General features: G+C 50.7%; 1 protein-coding gene and 2 non-coding genes across 7 annotated transcripts in view; 2 read left to right on the top strand and 1 right to left on the bottom strand.

The window, feature by feature from the left end:
* Positions 1–11473: 11473 nt before the first annotated feature.
* TRNAL-CAG lies at positions 11474–11556 on the top strand. Its single transcript has one exon. It is a non-coding gene; the product is annotated as a tRNA-Leu (tRNA).
* Positions 11557–11742: 186 nt separating this feature from the next.
* Positions 11743–11825, bottom strand: TRNAL-CAG. Its single transcript has one exon. It is a non-coding gene; the product is annotated as a tRNA-Leu (tRNA).
* An 89-nt stretch (positions 11826–11914) lies between these two features.
* LOC114022071 (C-C motif chemokine 22) overlaps positions 11915–16499 on the top strand; it is a 31395-nt gene continuing 26810 nt past the window's right edge. For 3 of the 5 annotated variants that reach the window (XM_037877841.2, XM_043526326.1, XM_043526324.1), the window contains exons 1-3: positions 12480–12716; positions 13443–13507; positions 14582–14667. In XM_037877841.2, the coding sequence (XP_037733769.2) occupies positions 12587–12716; positions 13443–13507; positions 14582–14667 (281 nt within the window). In that variant the 5' untranslated portion in view covers positions 12480–12586. Of the gene's footprint in view, positions 12038–12479; positions 12717–13442; positions 13508–14581; positions 14668–16499 lie in introns of those variants that run through there. The other 2 variants (XM_043526325.1, XR_006285237.1) reach the window with 2 other exon arrangements.

The following is a 16499-nucleotide window of genomic DNA, read 5'->3' as shown; positions in this document are numbered from 1 at the left end:
TTTTCCCTTGGCAAGTTCACCCTGGACAGCCAGCTCCCGAAGTCCTTACTCAGCCAGAACTCCTGTTGAAGTCAGCCTCAAGAAACCTACAGGAACTGTATTGTTAGTGAAGACGCTTCTGTGCTGATGGGAGAGTGCGAGAAGCTCTCCTGCCGACATGGTGCTGTCAGCACTGGGGGTAAAATGCTACAGGTGCAGGGCCGCTGTAGCGTTGTATGTGAAAACAAGCCCTGACAAATCCAGGGTAGCAGAAGTCTTTGCTGCATGGGGAAGGCCAGAAAGAAGACAAGGTGCCCCTTGATGTAGCATTCTCCTCACGGGCCTGACCCCAACCTCTCCCTCCCCAGGGCTCTTCTTCCCTTCCCTTCCCCATGGAGGATTCTTAGATCCTAATCTAGAAAAGAGAAAACTTCTCTGAAGCCAAATGCTCAGGACATTGTAGGCCAAGGTGTGGCTTGTATCATCAAGCTTCCTGATGGCTCTGTTGTTTCTCTTGCTGATGAGCTCCCCGGAGGCGAGAGGTAATGGATTCCTCTGCCTTTCTGTCCATTAAGGGGTTTGCTGATTAATGGTTCTCAGTTCTCTGCCTAATAAAGTCACTGGGTCTGATTCTGCTTTGACACCAGTTGTAATTCCATGGGCTGCCGTGGCATTACCCCTTAACACCAAGTGACAGCACAATCCGGTCCATTGTCTTTCTGTGGCCGTGCCTGGGGATCTGATGGGGTAAATCTAACATGGCAATGGTAGGCCTGCTCACAGATAGAAACACGGAGACTGCTCCCCCTGCTACTTACAAGTTGGCAAAACAGGAATAATTCCATTGAAGTCACTGATGGAGAAGTGCAAGTGAATTCAGAGTCATACCCATGCATTCCAATCATAGAGACTTGAACCCTCGCTGCAAAATTCAGATCTGTATCCAAGTTGGAGGGATTTTGATCTGGGGTTCTTGTTCAAACCTATCACTATTTATACCCATTAGCACAGCCCAGTGATGAGTGCAAAGGCAGAAAGCATTTAGCCCAAAGGCTGTTTGACCTGAGCACCTGTCTGTTCTCCGCACTGCTCACTGCTCTGTGGACTGTGGGCTCAGGCCCCCCAGCCCCTGGGATCCTGGACTCGATGGAAGCCATTTCAGGCCTGGATGTAATTTACAGCAGCTTCAGAGGCTGCAAAGGTCAAGAATCTGGTGGTGCACTCTGCCCACCCCCCTCCTGAGGGAGGGCGTGGGAAACTGGTGTCGTAGAGCCAGTTATGCTGGTTTTGCACCACTTGAGAATTCCCCTGAGTGAGGGGGAGTCCTTGGCTGCCCCTTTAGGGCAGCTTTCCCACTCCTGGTGATGCTGCCGTGGTGCAAAGCAGATGGCACAATGGCTGAGGATTGGACCCCGTGGGCTCAAATCTCTTCTGATTTACACCAGTGTGACTCAGGAATAACTCCACTGCAGCCAGTGGAGTGACATCACAGTGTTAAATGTGTGTGAATGAGGCCTGAACCAAGTACCAGGGGCCAGCACTTTGTCCCCCTGGGAGCAGGCTGGGGATGTGTAAGAGCAGAAAACCCATTTCCCAGAGAAGTGAGCTCAGTCAAGTGTGTCAGTTCACATTCGTTACCAAGGCTGAACAATCCCAGCAAGTAAGGGAGGTAAAGGCAGAACGAAATATTGGTTATGGGCTTGAGTCTCTAAATGCTGCTCCTGTGGAAACAAACAGGCATTTAGCCCTTGATTCAAAGGGAGCAAGATTGGACCCTTTCACCGGTGTCAAGCTGCTGTGACTCAATCAATGGCACGTCACACTGGGGTCAAGTTGCAGTGACTCCATTGATCTCAGGGGGAGGTCACACTGGGGTCAAGTTGCAGTGACTCCATTGATCCCAGGGGGAGGTCACACTGGGGTCAAGCTGCAGTGACTCCGTTGATCCCAGGGGGAGGTCACACTGGGGTCAAGTTGCAGTGACTCCATTGATCTCAGGGGGAGGTCACACTGGGGTCAAGCTGCAGTGTCTCCATTGATCTCAGGGGGAGGTCACACTGGGGTCAAGCTGCAGTGACTCCATTGATCTCAGGGGGAGGTCACACTGGGGTCAAGCTGCAGTGACTCCGTTGATCCCAGGGGGAAGCCACACTGGGGTCAAGTTGCAGTGACTCCATTGATCTGAATGGCAGGTCACGCTGGGGTCAAGCTGCACTGTCTCCATTGACCTCAGGGGGAGGTCACACTGGGATCTACCTGCAGTGACTCCATTGATCTGAATGGCAGGTCACACTGGGGTCAAGCGGGAGTAAGTGGCAGGGGAATTAGGCCCAACGGCGACTATAGGGCCAAAGTAAGATTTTTTTAAAAGTGGTTGGGAGAAATGTTGATCCTCAGGATGCAGGCTCTCTTCCTGCCTTGTATTCTAGCCATGCCCTCCCAAACAGGCCCCATTCAAACAGAAATGTGTTTAAAAGCAAAACATGCATCATTTTTGATATCCGTAACTTCCTGTAGCCCCTTCCACTTTCCTCGATCTGATTTTTTTAAAGCCTTTACATCCAGTATTATTACTCTCCACCATTTCTTGTTGGCTGTCGCTGCAAAGGTAGCTCTTACTTGGCAGCTTGACGGGCTAGCATGAGTTGTTCTGAGCCTGGCTTTATTGGGTGAGGTTCCTTCCCCATCCCCCCCACTGAGAGATTGATATTGGCTCCCTGGTATTCGCGTGTTTACATTCCTAACTCAGTTCTTTTCTCACGGAAGGGCGAGGCGAGTGGCCCCAGGGTTCTGCATTGTTCATATCACCGTGACAGAGAGCTAGTTGTAGTGCACAGGTCAATGAGGTTGCTGCGGGAAGACTGCACGTTTGAGTGAAGTTAATTAATCTGTTTCTGTTGAGGGGATTACTGGTACCTGGATGACAGGTTTCAGAGGGGCAGCCGTGTTAGTCTGTGTCAGCAAAAACAACGAGGAGTCCTCGTGGCACCTTAGAGACTAACATGTTTATTTGGGCATAAGCTTTCGTGGGCTAAAACCCACTTCATCAGATGCAGTGGGTTTTAGCCCACAAAAGCTTATGCCCAAATACATTTGTTATTCTCAAAGGTGCCACAAGGACTCCTTGTTGTTTTTGCTGATACCTGGATGGTAATTGCTGGGTTCATGAGACAACTGGCTCAGTAACTGGGAGGGTATGTCATTGGGACTAGGAACAGGAAGCAAAGGGAGGAGAGAAATCTGAGGAAGGCTCCTCCTCCTGCTGTGTGCCTGTATTGTGTCCTGCCCTTCTTGGATACCGAGGGATTAAAGGTACCTGTGGTAAAAAAGAAACAGACTGTGTGTGTTTGTGAGTAGGAGACCACGTAAAAAGCCTCGGCAGCGCTGCTTAGTGGGTAGCTGCAGACGCACGCATGTGACAAGTACCAATGACCGGAAATTGGAAGGGGTCTTTAATAGTGATTGTGCAAATAGAGAGGCTTCTTCATTCATAGAAATAAAATGGCAAGACACACTCCTGAAGTCCTTTCTTAGGTAAACATCCCAATGACTTCAAGGGGAGGTTTGCCTGAAGAAGGACTAAGTCTAAAGAAGGACCTTAGGATTGGGTCCCCAGGCCTCAAGGCAACTGTAGCTATGGTTGTTTTCTTATTTGATTACACATTGTCAGATGAAGATAATGAATATTCACACCCACAAAACTCCTAGACTATTGGGTGTAACTGTCCAAAGAGCAACTAAGCCTGCTTCAGTCTGGCAACTTGTTAATAAAGGATCTTATCTTGCAAATGTTACTCACATGAGTAGGATTGTTCATGCCACAAAACCAGCCAAATTAAAATGAGGAATTAGATGCGCATTTTTAACCGGGAGTGTGATTAATCATTGGCACACACTGCCTCGGGAAGTGGTGGATTCTCCAGCACTTGATGTCCTCAGAGACAGAATGGTGTCTTTCTGGAAGAACTGCTTTAGCTAAAGACAAGTTACTGAGCTCAATGCAGGGGTAAGTGGGTGAAAGTTAATGGTCGGTGATAGACAGGAGCTCAGACTAGGTGGTCTAAAAGTTGCTTCTGGCCTTAAATCCAATCAATCTGTGACAGTATCTGCTGGCTGGCTCCCCATTAAGTATTGAGCTCAGTTCAAGGTCTCTGTCCTGATATTCAAAACCTTCCATTGGATTGACCCCAGAAGCCTGTGAGATCACCTCCCCCTCCACAGCCATGACCTCCCTCGCGAGCTCCATTCTACTTGAATAATGAAAGTATCAGCCCGTAGCTGAAGGCTCATGAGTATGTCAGACTGTGGAAATTCCTTCCTGTGAGAGAGGAGTACGATCACGGGCTTGACCATTTTCAGAACAAATTGCAGCCCCTTTCCCCACCTTCAACATAGCTTTCCCTAAGTAGCTCTTCACATGCTTAGGGCTTGGTCTGAACCATACTGAAGTCAATGGAAAGATTCCCAGAGATACCAGTGGGCTTTGGATCAATCTTTTACTCACGCCTGGTTTTACGGCTTAAAAGTTCAGTCGATGTAGCTACGGTGCTCAGGGTGTGAAAAATTCACACCACTGAGCGCCGTAGTTATGCTGACCTCGCTCCCAGTGTAAACGGGGCTAGGTCTGTGGAAGAATTCTGCTGTCGGCCTCGCTAACGTTGCTCAGGGAGGTGGATTATCTACACTGACGGAAAACCCCCTTCCATCATTGTAGGGAGTGTCTACACTGCAGCAGGAGAACTCCAGCATTGTAGCCGTGCTGCTGTCGCACCGGTTGTATAGACGTGGTCTTAGTCAATCTCACCCTCTGAAATTCACTCCTAAAAAAATATTTCTGGCTAATTAGGTTTTCTCCCACATGATAAAGCTGGTTGAGATACAAGCAAATCTTCACTGTACGTGATATAACGGTGTTTCTAATATCCATGGCCACAAGGAGGCCTAAAAAGCACCAGGTCAGTTTGATGCTTGAATGGGCCTTAAGTAAATATTATACAAAACTATGGCGAATGGCCAAATTCTGTCCTGTGGGAGCCTCACGTGTCTTGTGTTCTGAAGATCCTGTCACCCGGGGCAGGAGTTCAGGTGGCAGCTGGAGGTACAGCATGCAGAAGTGCTTGTATTGGGAGGAGCAGGCTGGCCATGTCCCTAGCCAGCAGACCATGATCCACTGTAGCCATGGTGCACCAGCCAGCATGGAAGAAGCCGTTCCCCTTCTCTAGTGCCCTACAGGGAGCTATTCTACTGCTGTGTGAAGAGAGAAGTATCCCCTCACCCTCTTCCCCCTCCACCTCACCCAGGCAGCACATGGGATTGCACCCTAAAATTCACCTTGGGGTGCTGGTGGCTTGCGTGTCACTCTGGAGGGGACATGCTGGCCATGGGACCCCTCAGTAGAATTGCAGCCCTTTAACGGACTGACGGATGACACGTTCTGGACATTTTAGATCACACTTTTCCCTCCTCTTTAGAATTGTCTTGGAATCATTGAGCACCCCAAAAGGTTCCTTCCACCCTTTGGAGAGAGGTGTTTACTTGTAAAAGCCCTAAAGGAAGACAGAAGCCACACAAAGGTCTTGCTGCTGTAGCTAAAAAGCATATGGTATAGAGTTAGCAAATACCATATTGCAAAGCACAGGAACATATCCTAGAGGAGAGGGGGAAATAGCCCTTGGCTGGGGTGTTGCTGAATGCTTAGAGTTGGGGATCAGACAGTGAAGAGTGGGATGGATGGGATTTTCCCTGCTAACTTCGCCAAAACAAATAAATGACTGCTTGGGGACAAGTGATGTGTCATAATCCAGAGCCAATTGGCTTGTGTTCGGAGTGGGTAGCCTGGCTCTCTCGTTTCCACAGTCTCCACTCTCTGATCCTGCCAGCCTTCTGTGCACACATCGCCGTGGAGTTACTCCTGGTTTAACTCACTGGCCCTGATGAGGTCCCACCAGCATGAAGCGGGTGTAAGTGAGCTAAGAACCAGGCTCACTGTTTGTACAGCACTCCGTGAGCCAGGTCCCGCTGAACCTCAGACCACAAAGCCAGCCTGTTGGTGACCTAGTTGTGGCATTATGCCCCCATATTCTTCATAGAGATATGATTATGGCAGAACAATGATGTATTTTATGCAAGATAAGGCATGTGAGAGGTCATTGGAAAGGTTAAAAGAATGAGGAGTCCTTGTGGCACTTTAGAGACTAACAAATTTATTTGGGCATAAGCTTTCGTGGGCTAAACCCACTTACTCAGATGCATGGAGTGGAAAATACAGTAGGAAGATATATATATATATATATATACACAGAGAACATGAAAAAAATGGGGGTTACCATACCAACTCTAATGAGACTAATCAATTAAGGTGGGCTATTATCAGCAGGAGAAAAATATTGGAAAGGTTATGATTTATGGAATATGATTATCCTATTTGTATGCTTGTATCATTTTTGTATCTGAAGTTAGGAATATTGTCTATGCATCTATTACAAATGTGTTTACACCTAGGGAATGCCCACTAGAAGAATGCAATTAGTTTAGACGGCTCACTGGGAAGGGTCATTAAGGAGAACAATAGACCTTAGATTAGAAGATGCTAATCTCCCACCAGGAAGCCTTCCTGGGGACTCTGCAAACAGGCTTTGTGTTATGGCTGCAGAGACATGTGACCAAGACACATGGTACGGGACTCCATGATAATACTGGTGTTTTCCCACTTACCGGGGTGGGAATCATACTGGGAGACAAAGGATTCCCGCCGTATGCAAAGACTATTTAAGGCAGGGGAGTGACATCATCGTGGTTGTTCTTCATTGACTCCCCGCCCAAGAAAGAGGAAACACCTTAGAACAAAAAAGACTGGACTAGCGGAGAAGGGTTGAGCCCAGGCTAGAGGGTTGTCTGGCCTGTGAAAGGAATATCTGGAGTTTTAAGCTGCAAGAAAGTGCAGTTTGCCTTCAAGAATCTCTGCAATCTGCCTAAACCAACATTTAGGGTGAGAATTTGCTACTGATAGCCAGTTTCTTTAGTATATTAAGTTCAGCTTGCATTTTTGTTTATTTGCTAGGTAATCTGCTTTGATCTGTTTGCTATCCCTTATAATCACTTAAAATCAATCTTTTGTAGTTAATAAATTTGTTTTGTTTTGTCTAAAACCAGTGCGTGTGAAAATCATAACTTGGGGCAGAAAGCTGTGTATATCCTGCTCCACATTGATGGAGGGGGTGAATTTCATGAGCTTACGCTGTACCATTCTCTGTGCAGTGCAAGATGGTACAATTTGGGGTTTACCCTCTAGAGGGCGGTGTGCACTTGTGTGCTAAGCAATTCCTTAGCTGAGCCTTCCCATGCAGAGCTGATCTCAGTGTCTGTGTGTCCCTACCTGTGTGCTGGTGAAAGTGTGAGACTGGGAGCGTGTCTACAGCTTGTCATAGCATTACAGGGTGAAAAGAACCCAGGCTGGTGGGTCAGGCGGGCTCAGTGGTACCCTAGTTCCAGGCAGCTCTCCAAAGTGTGTGGGGAACCTAGTCTAATAGGATTCACTGGTGGTTTGGCTCCTATGCCATCCACAATACTGGCTGCTGGTGCAGGGCAGGTGGCTGGGAACAAGCAGTGTGGCTGGGACTCCCTTATGCCCATTGATCTTGCGGCATTAGGATGGCTGCTGGGGGCTGTTGGCAGCTGGCAAAGATTAGAGCAGCTGTCAGGTATCCCACAATTAGGGACTTGCAAAGGTGTCAGAGAAAAAGGCGTGCAGTCCCTTTCCTAGCAGCCTCACATGCTCCCCAGCCGCAAGCTGGGGGTCTGGGCCACACTTAGCATGGCAAGAGAATCCAAGACGAGGAGTTCCTTCCCAAATCAGCTCTGACGCAGGTCAAACTCTGACCCTGACGGGGGAGGAATTCCCTCCCCCTTGCTCATGTTCCCAGAATTATCACCTTCAAGCATCCAGACATCTGGGAACGGTTAACAATGGCCCACTGTGACCCAGCACGCCAGAGCCTGGCAATCCTGTGAACTGCCTCCAGTCTACTAACCCACTGAGGAACAATATCCAGTGTAGTGTGAGTATCATGCAAGTTCCTTGCCTCACACGTCTTTAAGCTCAGAAGGCCAGATCCTCAGCTGGCGTAACTTGATTGACTTCAGTGGGGCTGACTGACGCCAGCTGAGGGTGTGGCCCAGGGTCTTTTCAATGCTTATATCATGTGCTGGGCTAGGGGCTGTGCCAGGCTTGTGTCCGTGAGTAGAAACACAATTGTCTGCGTTTTATCCCTTACAAGTGCACGTTTCCAGCTCCGTGTTCCATTGTTTGAGTCAGTCGACACCTTTGACTACAGACACCTAGGCATTTGCTGCAGCCTCTCCGCTTCCCAGTACTCCATGAATTTTATGATCAGTGCTGTAATTATTATTAGCATTGTGGTAACTCATAAGAGTGCTGGTTATGGGCCAGGACCCCAGGGCGCTAGGCACGGTACAAACACAGGACAACAGGCCAGTTCCTGCTCTAAGGAGCTTGCAGTCTAAGGCCAGGTCTACCCTACAGACCTATATTGGTATTGCCAAGTCGCTCAAGGGTGTGAAAAATCCACACGCCTGAGCGACCTAACCCCCACGTAGACAGCACCAGGGCTGGATGAACCTTTTGTGGGCCCTAGTGCCCGGACCATGGCCCTACACTCCACGGCAAGGTCCCGCCCATGCCTCTTTCCCCCTCAACCCCCCAAGTCCCCACCTGTTGCTTGCATGTGGGAGGGAGGGGGCGGATAGCAGGGGGCGGAGAGGAATGAGTGGCAGGTGGGGCCTCAGGGGGTGCAGGCCGAGCAATGGCAGCGCCTCGGGAGGGGGTGGGGGGACCGGTCTGGGCGCCATGGCCCCTCCTGAGCATGGGCCCAGGGCCACGGTGCCACTGTAAACTCAGTACTGAATGGCACTATATTGGTGGGAGAGCTTCTCCTGTCAACATAGCTATCGCCTCTCGGGGAGGTGGAGTAACTAGGCCGAAGGGAGAAGCTCTGCCGTTGGTGTAGGAGTGTGTTCGCTAAAGTGCTAAGTATGAGACAAAAGACCGCAGGTGGATATAGACAGCTGGGGGAAAGCCAAGGAAACAATGAGGGAATACTGGTCAGAGTGACAGGCCGTGGTCTCAGCACACTGGCAGCCCAACATGGATCAGGTGTTTTGTATGCTTCCCAGCAGGGAAGGTTTAAAGGAGGGATGTGAAGGAAGTCGGGGAGTTTTGCAGATGTTTATGGGGAGCTCCGCCCAAGGGACAGCCCAGGAAAAAGCACAAAGGTACTTGTTTGAAAGTTAACAAGTGGGCGACGAAGGCTGGCATCACTGTCAGGGAGGAGGCAGGCGTCATCCATATGCCGAGGCATTGCTGAAACATATGCACATCTCTTATCCGTTCCAGACATGCTGCAGAAGAACTGAATGATGACGGCTTCTTTCATTTGCTTTCCCACTCAGAGACAAAAGGGAAGTTCACAGGATTGCTAAAATCTGAGGTGCTGGGCTAAATTCCCTGTAAGCTGCATGGCCACGCAGCAGGCTATCAAGGGCCGTGCAGGCGGGGAGAGGCAACCCAGCCCAGCCCAGCCCTGCTGGAGCTGTCATGGCCTGGGAGAGGCACCTCTCACCCAGCCCTGAGATGCTGCGGTGAGAGAGAGCTGGGGGGAATCCTCTCTCCCCACCATAGCCCCAGGGCAGCCTGCACCCAAAACCTCTCATCCCTGGCCCCACTGAGAGCCTGCAACCCCCTGCACCCCAACCCTCTTCCCCAGCCCTGAGCCCCCTCCTACATCCCACACCCCAAACTACTCATCCTCAGCCCCAGCCCAGAGCCCTCACCCCCCTGCACCCCAACCCTCTCCCCCAGCCCTGAGCCCCCCTCCCATATTCCGAACCCCTTGGCCCCACCCCCGCCACACATCACCTCCATATTGGTGCACATAACAAAATTCATTCCACCCGTGGATGTGAAAAAAGAGAGGGGACACTGGGCTGCTGGGTCACAGATGGCCTATTTCTGATTGCTCATCAACACAGTCCAAAAGGTGAGGCAAAACCTAATTGTCAACAAACTCTTTCCCACCATTTGTTCTTTCAACCACAGTGGGTGCGGGTCTGCTCCAGGGGAAACCCCCGGTCTCAGACTGCAAGCTCTTTAGGGCAGGAACTGTCTTTTTGTCCTGTGTTTGCACAGTGCCTGGTCTGTGACTAGTTCTCCTATGAGTTAGCACAATACTGCTATCCACAGCCCGCTGCTCCTTATAAGCAAAGTCCTGTACCCATAAATGATTGTCAGCTGGTTTGGATTTGCTGAAATTGCGCATTATGGCCCTGATGCAACAAGATACTTTAGCAAGTACATAATGTTAAGCAGATGAGTAGTCCCATTAACTTTAGTAGGATCACTCAGTCCCGCACTTGTTTAAGTACCTTCCTGAATCAGGGCCTCATTACATTCAAGTGGTACGAGATGGCCATACCTCTCCATCCCATCCCAAATGTCTGTGCTCTTCCATACAGCATATGCACATCTGACCCTCTCCCATATATTCTTTGTTGTCTGATCTTTGTCCTCTCCGACACATAGATAGCCAACATGTTCCATACGCTCTGTGCAGCCTTGTATATTAAGATCATTGTTATTAAAAATATTTAAAGGTGCCCATGATGCAGTGGCAGGGAAAATATTCTTTTAATACCAAATACACGACCAGGCTATACCACTATTCAGGTCAATGGGAATATGCACAACAGTAAAAGCTACATCTGGGAGAACATGTCCATAAGCCTGTATGCCACAAACAATAGCTAACGAGCACCCACATATGGATAAGTCAGGCATGTGCATGTTTGGGCCAGGGCCTTAATGAACAAGAATCAATACTAAATAAAAGTCACTGCCAAACAAATGAATTAATAAAAATCAATGTTGATTGAAGAGAACTATTAAATACTGAATAAATAAGTGAACACTTCATGCAACGCACAACCCGTGCAACTTGTTGCCAGGGGATGTGAAGGCCAAAAGTATAACTGGGTTCAAAAAAGAATTCGACAACCCTCCCCCCCCAGCACCCACAGGGGTCCCAGGCTGTGCACCGCTGCCCCCCCTCCCACACCTGCGGGGGCCCGGGCCCCATCCCCCAGAACACCTGCGGCCCCTGCCCGAGGGTCAGTTAGGGGTACAGAGTAAAAGTCACGGACGGGGCACGGGCCGTGAATTTTTGTTTACTGCCCGTGACTTTTACCAAAAAGACCCGTGACTGGACCGTAGCCTTAGTGATAAGCCCCCAGACACCGGGGTGAAATACAAAGGAATACAGACTAAAGAGGAAGGCTGGGGAGGGTCTCCTCCGGCCTCCTCAGCCCCCTCTCCTGGGCTCAGAGGAGAAGGAAGCTGCTGGCTCCCAGGAGCCCTGGGAAAGACCCCAGACGCCTGTTGTGTGTGAATGTGACAGAAGGCGGAGCACCCTTTTCCACTGAAGTCAGGATGGCCGAGCGGTCTAAGGCGCTGCGTTCAGGTCGCAGTCTCCCCTGGAGGCGTGGGTTCGAATCCCACTTCTGACAGAGCTTTTTCTCTTTTCTCCCCCGCTTTGAAAAGCCCTCTGTATTTCAGAGCAGTGCCTGTCCCCGCCTCGGCTGCCCGTAGCCGGGCAGCGCCGGGCCCAAACGAAACAGCAGGGCTCTCAGCCCCGGTTCTCTGCGCTCTGGGAGCAGGGGCACCCGCAGCGTCAAAACAAAAGAAGCTCCTTTTGTCAGAAGTGGGATTCGAACCCACGCCTCCAGGGGAGACTGCGACCTGAACGCAGCGCCTTAGACCGCTCGGCCATCCTGACAGCCCTGAGCATCGGCGACCACCCGTGAGTAGAAAAGCGCCTTAGCCTCCGCGCAGCCGCACTTTGGCTCTTCAGCCCCCAGGGAAAGTGTGCGCAGCCGCGCTACGCTCGGGCCCGGACTCCGCGCAGCCGCAGTCCGAAACCCTCCCCGCGAGCGCGGGCGGGGTCGCCCGAGGCCCCGGGTCCTCGCAGGCCCCCTGGGGGCGAGGCCGGTGGGTCTGACCGTGTGACCGGTCCCGGCCCCGGCCTCGGGCTCCCCCTTCCCCGGTCCGGCTCCCTTCGCCCCCCCGCCCCGGCCCGGACACCCCCCCAGCTCCCTTAGCCCCCCCGCCCCGGACACCCCCCGGCTCCCTTCGCCCCGCCGCCCCGGACACCCCCCGGCTCCCTTCGCCTCCCCCCGGCCCGGACACCCCCCCCCGGCTCCCTTCGCCCCCCCGCCCCGGCCCGGACACACCCCCCCTCGGCTCCCTTTTCCTCCCCCAGGCTCCCTTCGCCCCCCCCCCCCGGCCCGGACACCCCCCCCAGGCTCCCTTCGCCCCCCCCGGCCCGGACACCCCCCCTCGGCTCCCTTCGTCCCCCTCCCCGGCCCGGACACCCCCTCCGGCTCCCTTTGCCCCCCTCCCCGGCCTGGACACCCCCCGGGCTCCCTTTGCCCCACCCTGGCCAGGCCGCTCCCCCCCCCCCGGCTCTGTTCACACACCCACCCACTCCCACCGGCTTCGGCATGGCCTGGACCCGTTTTCCCCCTCCCGCCTGTCTGCATGAGCTGGCTGCAGCGTGGGGGTAGGGTGGGGTCTAGCCCAGGTGTGGACACGCTTTACAGGTGTGGACACGCTTTACAGGTGTCGCTACGTTATCAGCGTGTGGCTGCCCCTGCCCGGCTGATGAACTGTGTGAGGCTTGGGCTGAACGGCGGTGAAAAATCCCCCTGACCTCGCCCCCGGGGCGGGCCCAGCTGGTTGGGGGATGAATGAGTCCATCGGCCTAGCGCCTGGCTGGGGGGAGGTGGGTTTCCTACAGCAATGGACAAACCCCTTCCGCCGCTGTAGTCTGCACTGCAGTTACTGCTGCGTAGCTATGGTACTAGCTTTGCAGCTATTGGCCACGTCGTGTAGACGGGCCTAAGGCACCTTTATCCCAGTATGACTGTGTTCGCGCCAGGTGCTCTGTCGGTATCACTAGATCGGTAAAAATCACCCCCCTAACCAACATAGTCGTATTGGTACCAAATCTGTGTGTTGAGCAGGCCTCACTGCATTGCCCCTCACCGCCTACCGCACTGCAAAGTGATGAAAACGCCAAACCAGGTCTACACTAGGCAGAGATTTGTCAGTCAGGGGTGTGAAAAAACCACACCCCTCCAGCCAACGTTGCTATGCCAGTAACACCCCGAGTGTAGGCGCAGCTATGCCGGCAGAAGACAGCTTCTGTGGGCAGGGTTAAAGTGATTTGGGGAGGTGGTGGTGTTGTACCAACACAAGAACCCCCTCTATGGGCACAGGCTGTGTCTACACTAGGTGGCTCTGTCTGTGTAGGTGTACTGGTATAGCTGTAGCAGAAGAGCATGTGTAGTGTAAACTAGCCCACAGTCTTTAAAGCTATCCTTTTCTGTTTCAGGTGGCTGTTTCCCAGGCCGGGCATCCATTTCCCCTTACAGATCAGTTGATCTTTCCTTGCTGAAGGTATTATTTGTTGCCTGAACACTTTGGATCTATAGTTGTATTGTTTAATCTGTCCGTCCCCTTTCAAAAGTTTGTCTTCCTGCTTCTTCCCTCACATTCCACTGATGATAATATGGCTGGCCTAGTTGAGCTACACCTTCACTAGCCTCATAATCACTTGTGCAAGTAGTTTTTTATCCGCTGTTTATTTTAAGGCATGTTTTTATTCAAACACAAGAGCAACGTGCTGGAACAAGACTAAGGAGAGTGTTACATTTGTGTGCTGCACTGGGACTAACGTACCCAGTGGAAACATGATATACAGCACAATCAGTCCTCTTGTTTGGCAGTTTTGGGCCAAAGAGACATGTACAATTCTAAGAGAGACAATGAGAGCTCTGTGAAGCTCGAAAGCTTGTCTCTTCCCCCAACAGAAGTTTGTTCAATAAAATACATTGCCTTGGACACTTTGTCTCTCATATCCTGAGATCAACACAGCTACAGCAACACTGCAGATGTATTACACTTCACATCAGACATGCTGTAGAAATATTAATTACTTAATTATGAATATCCCTATTTTTATAGCCGGGGAAAATGAAGTATAGAGAAGTTGACTTGCGTAAAAACCACACAGGGAGTCAGTATCAGAACTGAGAAAGGAACCTGGATCTGTTAACTGTGCCAGCCTTTTGATCATTCTTACGCTGTCTCTGTTGTTCGCGGCCTCTGGAATATTTGTTAGCAGTTGTATAGTGTGTCAAGCTTCCAGAGATTTATGGGAGCATCTAAATGTTCTGTATTTTTGTGGGCAACCTTCCTGTGGTCTGGTCTACACTTAAAAGTTTTGCTGGCATAGCTATGTCGGTTAGTAATGTGGAAGAAATCACACCTGTAACGGATATAGCTATTCTGGCAAGAGACCTAGTGTAGTTATAGTGGGGGGGAAAAGTCCTTTTGCCAGTACAGTATAGCTTATTTCTTTTGGAGAGCTGGTATAAGCTTTAAGCTATAATGGCAAACCCTGTCTATTGTGAAGACAAGGCCTCAGTGTCCCTCTGTGGCACAAATTATTCAGTCTCTGTTCCCCCTTAGGAGTCAAAATCAGAATGGAGGTGCTTGGGCTTGATCGCTGGTGATGAGTGGTCTCTGTCTGCAGCTCAGGAAAGAGCAGCTGTACAGTAAGGGCTTTGTCTGCCTTTTGTTTGCACTGCAGCACCAGATTTTGTTGTGTTAACTTTCCCAGGACAACTAGGTTTCAGATGTTACTGAATCATGAAGCTTGTGTGGGGAGGTTGCCAGCAGCTCTGCGATAAGGGTGTCATGTGAACTGATGTGCTAAGTGGGGAAATCATCCACTGGGAAACCCAGCTGTAGGACCAAGGCATTGCCTCTCCAGCAACTTGGGAGCACGTCTTGGCTCAGAATTCTCATACAGTTGGGCATGTCCACTGAATCTGATGACTTCATAGTTGCTCTAGCACAGGAGGTCCCGGATTTGGCTTCTCGTCTTTGTGATTGCAAAAACGTACATTTGCACACACAGTTGGAGTAATTGCAAGCATTAATGAGTGTCAGGGTTCCTTCCCCACTCTGAAGTCTAGGGTACAGATGTGGGGACCCGCATGAAAGACCCCCTAAGCTTATTTCTACAATCTTAGGTTAAAAATTCCCCAAGGCACAAAGTCTTTGCCCTTGGATTAGGTAAACGCTGCCACCACCAAGTGATTTAACAAAATATTCAGGGGAAGGACCACTTGGAGTTCCTATTTCCCCAAAATATCCCCCCAAGCCCTTACACCCCCTTTCCTGGGGAGGCTTGAGAATAAACAAGATGAGCACAGACCAGCTTTGGATTTTTAAGACCCAAAAAACCCAATCAGATTCTTAAAAAACAGAACTTTATTTGAAGAACAAAAAAAAAAAAAAAGAGAGAGAACAACTCCGTAAGAGCAGAATGGAAGATAATCTTCCAGGCAGTCAGAGTCAAAACATAGAGAATCCTTCTAGGCAAAACCTTAAGTTACAAAAAGACACAAAAACAGGAATACACATTTCCTCCAGCACAGCGAATTTCACAAACCAAAACAAAGAAAACCTAATGCATTGTCTAGCTAGGTTACTAGAGGCTTGTGCGTACAAATGCTCTGCATGTATAACTTTGCAGTTTTGAGGCTGCATCTTTTGCCCCTGCTTTTGAACATCTAACCTAGAGCGTATAGGGTGAAAAAGGTAAAGGATCCAATTCTGAAGCTCTTGCTCGCATAAGTAACCCTGCTGAAGTCATCAAGGATGTTGAGGGGAGCAAGGAGCACAAGATCAGGTCCCAAGGTTTGGGTTTTAGGGAGCGGGTGGCTATGAAAGTGCCTTAGATTGTGATGTACAGGGAGGAAGAGATGCTGGCGTCATTTAGGCTGTAATGACGAACCAAGCAGAAGTATAAACTGTGTTGTGCCAGTTGCCACTCACTATAATACTTAATTAGCTTTAGGAAACCAAATAAACTCCCCTGAGCAGAAGGTGCTTGAGTCTCATTTAGATTCCCTGAGAACTTTGAGCCACTGAAGGAGTCTCCTCGGACTCATTCTGAGCAGGGTGGAGCTGGGCTTGGCATACATTTGACCACGTAGCCTGGTAATTGCTCAGCCGAGCCCATTGTCCGGTTTTCCCTTGGAGTCTCATACAATGCACATGGGGCCCAGTGAAGTTCTGTTGTTGCAAAAACTGAATCCGTCGTATTTCGGCTCAACATTCAAGCAAAAGGTCCAGTGTGATGAGTCAGGTTGGCCCCGCGACTCCCTGTCACAGCCCACCGGTAGTGGAGAGGGCACGGATGCTGCTCTGCAGGCCAGAGACAAAATAGCGAGGCACAACACAGAGCAGCCCTCAAGTATCGAGGAGTAGCACTTGTTCCCCTCTCCTGAGAGCGGGGCCAGGGTTGTACCGCTGGTAGACAAGGAGTGGAATTGCAGTGGAGCTCCGGTGGCCAGCAAGAAACAGGCCATAGAGCTCA

The sequence above is a fragment of the Chelonia mydas genome, chromosome 12 (assembly GCF_015237465.2).
Source record: "Chelonia mydas isolate rCheMyd1 chromosome 12, rCheMyd1.pri.v2, whole genome shotgun sequence".
Taxonomy (NCBI): Eukaryota; Metazoa; Chordata; order Testudines; family Cheloniidae; genus Chelonia; species Chelonia mydas.
The sequence above is the reverse complement of the archived record's forward strand: the minus strand, read 5'-3'. Positions and strand labels throughout refer to the sequence as shown.